This window comes from Tachysurus fulvidraco, chromosome 1 (genome assembly GCF_022655615.1).
Source record: "Tachysurus fulvidraco isolate hzauxx_2018 chromosome 1, HZAU_PFXX_2.0, whole genome shotgun sequence".
NCBI lineage: Eukaryota > Metazoa > Chordata > Actinopteri > Siluriformes > Bagridae > Tachysurus > Tachysurus fulvidraco.
The window spans coordinates 49,779,378-49,787,547 of record NC_062518.1 but is presented as its reverse complement, the minus strand read 5'-3'; the positions used below and the strand labels follow the sequence as shown (position 1 = coordinate 49,787,547).

The 8,170-nt window shown below is 43.1% G+C and overlaps 2 protein-coding genes across 7 annotated transcripts in view; one reads left to right on the top strand and one right to left on the bottom strand.

Moving 5' to 3' along the window:
• Positions 1-568: 568 nt before the first annotated feature.
• Positions 569-8,170, bottom strand: part of LOC113636553 (actin-binding protein IPP) — a 12,361-nt gene continuing 4,759 nt past the window's right edge. The window contains exons 1-11 of one of the 3 annotated variants that reach the window (XM_027136703.2): positions 4,273-4,539; positions 3,943-4,067; positions 3,463-3,844; positions 3,090-3,301; positions 2,697-2,916; positions 2,461-2,610; positions 2,200-2,367; positions 1,983-2,120; positions 1,682-1,804; positions 1,384-1,604; positions 569-1,271 (exon numbers count right to left, since the gene is read on the bottom strand). In XM_027136703.2, the coding sequence (XP_026992504.2) occupies positions 1,047-1,271; positions 1,384-1,604; positions 1,682-1,804; positions 1,983-2,120; positions 2,200-2,367; positions 2,461-2,610; positions 2,697-2,916; positions 3,090-3,301; positions 3,463-3,799 (1,794 nt within the window). In that variant the 5' untranslated portion in view covers positions 3,800-3,844; positions 3,943-4,067; positions 4,273-4,539 and the 3' untranslated portion in view covers positions 569-1,046. Of the gene's footprint in view, positions 1,272-1,383; positions 1,605-1,681; positions 1,805-1,982; positions 2,121-2,199; positions 2,368-2,460; positions 2,611-2,696; positions 2,917-3,089; positions 3,302-3,462; positions 4,068-4,272; positions 4,540-8,170 lie in introns of those variants that run through there. The other 2 variants (XM_047813685.1, XM_027136702.2) reach the window with 2 other exon arrangements.
• The window catches only part of LOC113636551 (protein zyg-11 homolog), an 11,837-nt gene continuing 6,464 nt past the window's right edge, over positions 2,798-8,170 (top strand). The window contains exons 1-3 of one of the 4 annotated variants that reach the window (XM_047813515.1): positions 2,798-2,935; positions 5,679-5,844; positions 8,085-8,170. The exon at positions 8,085-8,170 is cut by the window's right edge and continues 669 nt beyond it. In XM_047813515.1, coding sequence (XP_047669471.1) covers positions 5,832-5,844; positions 8,085-8,170 — 99 coding nt within the window. In that variant the 5' untranslated portion in view covers positions 2,798-2,935; positions 5,679-5,831. Of the gene's footprint in view, positions 2,936-4,815; positions 4,980-5,678; positions 5,845-8,084 lie in introns of those variants that run through there. The other 3 variants (XM_047813511.1, XM_047813507.1, XM_027136692.2) reach the window with 3 other exon arrangements.

Here is an 8,170-nt window from a genome sequence, read left to right as displayed (position 1 = left end):
TGTGTGTGTGTGTGTGTGACAGAAAAATGTCAGGAGTGTTGTGTGTGTGTGTGTGACAGAAAAGTGTCAGGAGTGTTGTGTGTGTGTGTGTGACAAGAGTGTCAGTAATGAAAGTAAAGGTGTAGAAGACAGCAGTGAGAGCAGCTCTGCTATATGGGTTAGAGACTGTAGTAGTGAGGAAAAGACATGAGGCAGAGATGGAGGTAGCAGAGATGAGGATGTTGAGGTTCTCTTTAGGAGTGACGAGGATGGACAGGATTAGGAAGGAGCACATCAGAGGGACAGCTCAGGTTGTCTGTTTTGGGGACATGTACAGAGGACGGAGATGTTATATTGGTAGAAGGATGTTGGAGATGGAGCTGCAGGTCAGAGGTCATGAGGAAGGACAAAGAGGAGATCTAGAGATGTGTTACATGAGGACATGAAGGTCAGTGGTGTGAGAGTCGAGGATGATGATGATAGAGTCAGGTGGGAACTGATGATTCACTGTGTGACTCCTAACGGGAAAAGACCAAAGGGGAGAAGAGGAGAAGAAAGTCATGACACTTTACTCCAGTAACACAATCTGTGTTGTTATAAAGCTGACTTTAAAATGCTACTTTAATCAGAACGGTAGGAAATGTGTGGCATGAAAAGTAACATGACGTTAACACACACACACACCAACACTAACACACACACACACACACACACACACACACACACACACACACACACACACACACACACACAGAAATGTCTTTCATCACAGCCGTACAAATGTCTGTGTTAAATGTTTACATTCGTTAATTTTCAGTCAGAATGTAAGAACAGAAGCTGATGGAATGAACGCTGTTAGCTTAGCAATAATGCTTGAGAACCAGACAGAAAGGGGTGGAGTCCGTGAGCATGGCCACGCCCCTTCACGTGACCACACTTACGGTTTTCTTATTAACAATAATACAAAATTTGCGACTTAGCAAGCTCGTAGCATTTGGAGTTCAGGTATAAACGTCGGGTACATCATGTAACAGACACGACTCGTAAACATGTAAAGGGGAGGGGCATCAGAGCACAGCCACGCCCCCGTCACAGCGGCTAGTGATCATGTTTCCTATTTCAGTCCACGTGTCCAGGAGCGGGTCGTAAATCTCCACCGAGTCCACAGTGACCGGAGCCGAGAAGTCCCTCCCAGAGTTCCGACCGCCGATGGCATACAGCAGCCCGTTAACGGCGGCTACGCTAACCCCGGCGCGTGCCACCGACATGGACGCCACCTCCACCCACCGCTCCTGAGAAACGAACACACAAGTTAGCGTAACTTTCTTTTAAAAACACCAGCAGGCCATTGCTATTAAAATGGCTAGTGAGCTAGCTATGCTAACATGTTCGATTAGCTCAGACCTCCTCAGGACAGTATTTCTCCACAGTGTCCAGCGATCCGAGAGCCTCGTTCCATCCCCCCACCGCGTAGATGGCGTTATTGATCGAGGCCACGCCCACATACGCCCGCCGCGTCATCATGACCGGCAGAGCTCGCCAGCGGCAGGAAATGGGGTCGTAGACCTCGGCCGAACGGAGCTCCACCCCCTCGTCGCTGATCCCACCAATCACGTAGACGGAACCTGATGGTGGCGGACGATAAACTTTGTTACTATGGAGATAAACAGATTCACTGTGTTTGTAATTGTTTTTTCTTTACCTTGTAGCTCACAACAGCCGAAGTAGTACCGTGGTACGGGCATGTTCTCGATCACCTCCCACTTATTCTCCTCAGGATCATAACGCTCCATCGTCTTGCCGATTTCAGAACCAATCCAGCCTCCTGTAGGGGTCAGAGGTCACACAGAGGTCATAACTACATTTCCCATAATGCTTTAGCCCAGGCTGCAGTTCTGGTGTTGATGATAAATGTAGTGTGATTGTGATAGTTACTGCTGTGTGTGTGTGTGTGTGTGTGTGTGTGTGTGTGTGTGTGTGTGTGTGTGTGTGTGTGTGTGTACCGAGTGCATAGAGAGCCCCGTTGCACGGACAAACCCCGACTCCACAGCGTGGGAAGTTGAGCGATGCGACAGCAGCCCACTGTTTGGTAACGGGGTCGTAGCGCTCCGTACAGTCGAAGATCATCGAGTCCTTCTCACCTGAGACACCAACCAGACGTCATACATCCACTTTTCCTGAGCGCAAGGTTAAGTCGAGTAAATTAAACCACGTGCTCACCTCCGATGACGTAGATCATGCCGTCGAGGACGGCGACGCCCAGGCCGCTGCGGGCCTGATGGAGGGAGGAGACCGTGGTCCAGAACTGACTGAACGAATCAAATCGCTCCACACAACTCAAGGCTCGACTGTCACTCCACCTGCCTCCCTGCAGACGAGTGTAACCTCCTGGTGCAGTGAGAAAGGGTACGAGAGTGTCAGAGATATGAAGGAGACTGAGAAACACACACACACACACACACACACACACACACAGTTTACCAATGGCGTAGAGGTATTTGCGTGCTTTCCTACGGGGCCGAGTCTTTGAGGGTTGTGCGACTGTTTTGGAGTCTTTAGGGGTTTTGGTTGACTCTGTGTATTCTCTCAGCAGGGTCTGTAGCGCCACCCGCAGGCTGAAGTCACTCACTCCTGTCACACACAACTACCCTGTAACTATAATGTAACATTAGAATGCTATACTCAGTAAATATCACCTCTTAGATTAAAGACCTTACCCTCGATGTAGGCGTAGAGCCTTTGAGGAGACAGCAGGGGGAAGCGGATGGGCTCCAGAACTTCCACCATGTGCTTCTTCCTGTGTGTGATGTCATGGAGAAGCCAGCTCATGGCTGCTGTAAACACCTGGTACTCGTCCTCGATCCTCAACTCCTCACTGCGCAGCAAGCATGCAAGCTGATCCTTCGACAGGCTGGAGAACTCCTCCTCCTCACACACCTAACACTCAGAGTTAAAGGTACAGTCAGGGGGTTAAACTCATCACACACACACACACACACACACACAGAGTTATCGGTACAGTCAGGGGGTTAAACTCACACACACACACACACACACACACACACACAGAGTTAAAGGTACAGTCAGGTGTGCTGGAGGCTGGGGCTCACCTGTAGGAAGTGGGCGTGGATGTAGTTCTGAGTGAACTCTAGGAGCTCGTTGTAGCTGATCTGTTCCAGGAACTGATAAATTCCGACACAGTTACTCGGCTCCATGTGGCTCCTCAGAAACTCCCCACAGATAAGCACGAGCTCGCCGAGCTGCAGCATGTCGGCCGCCATCGTGAGATCCTGAACGTTCTCCACCGTCACCTCCACACAGCCTCTCACACACAAATAATACACTAAATAAATGCCTGTGTCTGTGTGTCTGAATCAGGTGACTATTGACGTAGGGACCTGGGGATCTACCGGTGCAGTATATGTCCCAGTGGGTCTACACGTGCCCATTACTATTCACTCACCTGTGCACATTTGTATCTACCTGTGTATATAAACTCCAGAAGACACTCAAACACGTCTGGGTCCACCCCAGCGATGTGCACTTCCTCCTCACGTGCCTCGCTCATGGCGGAGTTAAAGAGGGCAGAGAAGTACGGCCCGCTGGCCGCCAGGACCAACCGGTGGACCCGGAACGTCCGACCTCCTACCAGCAGACGCACATCACACAGCTCTGAGTGCAGACGCATCTTATTCATCTGAGCCAGCAGCAAGTGTGCATGATGCTCAGAAGAACGACAAGAACCATCCTTTATTCTTGTAGCTCTGATGTCGCTCACACCCGAGGGTGGGGCTAAGCCTGACTGGCAGGTGGATGACATTGTGGTGATGGGACGACCCTCAAACCCGCCGTTACCTACAAATGACTTAAAACAGCAGACATGGTTTCTGTCATATATATCTGTATATGAGGTAATGAAGGTTCAAAGGTCACAGTGGTAGCAAAGTGATTCTGCTCTTATACATGTCTTTAATGTATTATTATATATTAGATATATATCTCTGAATCCTGTCAGCAGCTGGAGATGATGACGTCAGTGTGAGATCCAGATCATCAGGTGTATAAAATCTCCTCATATCAGCATTTTCCTGTGGAACAGAAGAACACAGCTTATGTAAACAACACTGCGCATGCGCAGTAAGGGGCGCAGCTCATACAGATGAAACAAACACAAGTATAATGCAAACCATTCCGGATGTTATTAAGGTTTCTACTCAGATTTATACACATTATAAGTGTTGAATAGAGTGAAATAAAGTGTATATATATCCCGCTACAGTGTGCTTCTCTTACCAGCCGTGTTTTGGGTTGTTTAATGATTATTTTCACCGCAGCTCAACACAGCACTTCCGCATTTCTATCGATTTCTCTGTGATCAACATTCAGACCTGACGGTCAGATCGCCGAACTCCGAAAAACCTCGAAATTTGTGTTTTTATGTGCTTTTTTTTACATGCACTTTTATTTTCTTTACTTAGTGATAATCAATAAATAATAAAGAATATCACCTTTAATATCTAATCTTTAACTTAAGGACATTTTAAATGTTTAAACGTCCTACTGTGATGTTGCAGTTATTAGAGCAAGTGAACTATGGACGTAATAAATCTACATCATTTGTATGTGAACATATGTAACGTTTATAACAGAATAAATCTTCTCTAGAGTGATTAATTATATGATGGAGAGTCGCATATGTTTATGACCTCGTATTGACTCCATGACCTTTCCAACATGGCGGATGCGTAGCGGCGGTGCGGTCGTTCTCGCGAGATCTCGCGCGATTTGCAGTTCTCGCGCGATGTGGAGCTCCAGCGCGTCAGTGTTGTTAAGGCCTTTAGTCTGTTTTGTGTCGGAGGTGATAAAAGCTACAGATACTAACTCACTGTGAGGCTGTGGAAGTTCAGCTGATACACAACAACTTTAAACTGCTTTAAACTACTAGATCGGATATTTATTTCAACATCAAAACACTTCTTTATCCTGTTTACACAGATATGGTGAGTTTTAATAAAGTTTCTTCTGCCTGAAGTTAATAAAGGTCTGTAATAAGTTTCAGTGTCATTATTATTATTATTATTATTATTATTATTATTATTATTATTATTATTATTATTATTGTTTTTGTTGTTGTTGTTATTTCTTTTGTTGTTGTTATCATTGTTGTTATTATTATTGTTGTTGTTATTGTTATTATTGTTGTTGTTATTATTACTATTATTATTAATAAGAATTAATATTGTTTTATTGTTATTTATTTTATTATTATTGTTATTATTATTAATACGATTTATTATTATTATTATTATTATTATTGTTGTTGTTGCTGTTATTATTATTATTGTTGTTGTTGTTGTTATTATTTCTTTTGTTATTATTATTATTATTATTGTTGTTGTTATTATTATTATTATTATTTCTTTTGTTGTTGTTATTATTGTTGTTATTATTATTGTTATTATTAATAAGAATTATTATTGTTTTATTGTTATTTATTTTATTACTATTGTTATTATTATTAATAAGAATTATTATTATTATTATTATTATTATTATTATTATTATTATTATTATTAACTGTGCATTTATCTTAACCGCTGGCCATAAATGTGTCAGTTAAAGTTAGTTAAAGGGATCTTCCATAGTAGAAGAGATACTTGAAATATTATTGTGTGTGTGTGTATGTGTGTGTGTTGCAGGATGAAGACAGCCCTCCCTCTCTTGTTAATGTGTGTTTACTGAGTGTGTGTCAAAGCCTTGACACCCTGTGCAGTGTGTGTGATGACGGATCACTGCGTCTTCGATCCTGTCCGATTTTTCCACCAGAACTGTCCGATTTGTTACTGAGCACCATGACAGATGAAGGTGATCAGAGGGGCCAGCTCTTTTCAAGGGGGAAGAAGCTAACACATCCTCTAACTCATCCTATAATATAAGTAGCTAACACATCCTATAATATAAGTAGCTAACATCCTCTAACTCATCCTATAATATAAGTAGCTAACATCCTCTAACTCATCCTATAATATAAGTAGCTAACACATCCTCTAACTCATCCTATAATATAAGTAGCTAACACATCCTCTAACTCATCCTATAATATAAGTAGCTAACACATCCTCTAACTCATCCTATAATATAAGTAGCTAACATCCTCTAACTCATCCTATAATATAAGTAGCTAACACCCTCTAACTCATCCTATAATATAAGTAGCTAACATCCTCTAACTCATCCTATAATATAAGTAGCTAACATCCTCTAACACATCCTATAATATAAGTAGCTAACATCCTCTAACTCATCCTATAATATAAGTAGCTAACATCCTCTAACTCATCCTATAATATAAGTAATCACAAGGACCAGTGGTGATCAGTGATTAGTAATAAGGACCAGTGGTGATCAGTGATTAGTGATCAGTGATTAGTAATAAGGACGGGTGGTGATCAGTGATTAGTAATAAGGACGGGTGGTGATCAGTGATTAATCACAAGGACCAGTGGTGATCAGTGATTGGTCATAAGGACCAGTGGTGATCAGTGATTGGTCATAAGGACCAGTGGTGATCAGTGATTAGTAATAAGGACGGGTGGTGATCAGTGATTAATCACAAGGACCAGTGGTGATCAGTGATTGGTCATAAGGACCAGTGGTGATCAGTGATTAGTAATAAGGACCAGTGGTGATCAGTGATTAGTAATAAGGACCAGTGGTGATCAGTGATTAGTGATCAGTGATTAGTAATAAGGACGGGTGGTGATCAGTGATTAGTAATAAGGACGGGTGGTGATCAGTGATTAATCACAAGGACCAGTGGTGATCAGTGATTGGTCATAAGGACCAGTGGTGATCAGTGATTGGTCATAAGGACCAGTGGTGATCAGTGATTAGTAATAAGGACGGGTGGTGATCAGTGATTAATCACAAGGACCAGTGGTGATCAGTGATTGGTCATAAGGACCAGTGGTGATCAGTGATTAGTAATAAGGACCAGTGGTGATCAGTGATTAGTAATAAGGACCAGTGGTGATCAGTGATTAGTAATAAGGACCAGTGGTGATCAGTGATTAGTGATCAGTGATTAGTAATAAGGACGGGTGGTGATCAGTGATTAGTAATAAGGACGGGTGGTGATCAGTGATTAATCACAAGGACCAGTGGTGATCAGTGATTTGTAATAAGGACCAGTGGTGATCAGTGATTTGTAATAAGGACCAGTGGTGATCAGTGATTAGTAATAAGGACCAGTGGTGATCAGTGATTAGTAATAAGGACCAGTGGTGATCAGTGATTTGTAATAAGGACCAGTGGTGATCAGTGATTAGTAATAAGGACCAGTGGTGATCAGTGATTAGTAATAAGGACCAGTGGTGATCAGTGATTAGTAATAAGGACCAGTGGTGATCAGTGATTAGTAATAAGGACCAGTGGTGATCAGTGATTAGTAATAAGGACCAGTGGTGATCAGTGATTAGTAATAAGGACCAGTGGTGATTGGTAATAAGGACCAGTGGTGATTAGTAATAAGGACCAGTGGTGATTGGTAATAAGGACCAGTGGTGATTAGTAATAAGGACCAGTGGTGATTAGTAATAAGGACCAGTGGTGATCAGTGATTAGTAATAAGGACCAGTGGTGATTGTAAGGGGTGAGGAGTGATGAGTGAGGAGTGATGAGTGAGGAGTGATGAGTGAGGAGTGATGATTGAGGAGTGAGGGGTGAGGAGTGATGAGTGAGGAGTGATGAGTGAGGGGTGATGAGTGATGAGTGATGAGTGAGGAGTGAGGGGTGATGAGTTATGAGTGGTCCTTATGGAGTGAGCTCTTTCCACTAGTATAACCAGCAGTAGTGATGTGAGCTGGAGAACAGTATGGTGAACAGTAGGATGAAGTGTTGGACGTTCACTAAATGAGAGGTCACTAAATTTGATGATAAAGAGGTCTAATATAAATCACTAAACGAGCAACACTATCATCACTATGTCAGTGTGAGTAGTCCCCTATTATAATGCCACTTAACTCTCTCAGATCAGGCACGTACCATGTACATATAATACTGCTAATAATAACGTGCTATCTTTCTTCTTCTCCTCTTCATGGCAGGTTTGCTGAACGAAAAGACTCTTGGTATTTTCCACAATGTCGAGTGTTTTCGCCTGAAGCGTGCCTGCATTCGTGGAACTCGTCTC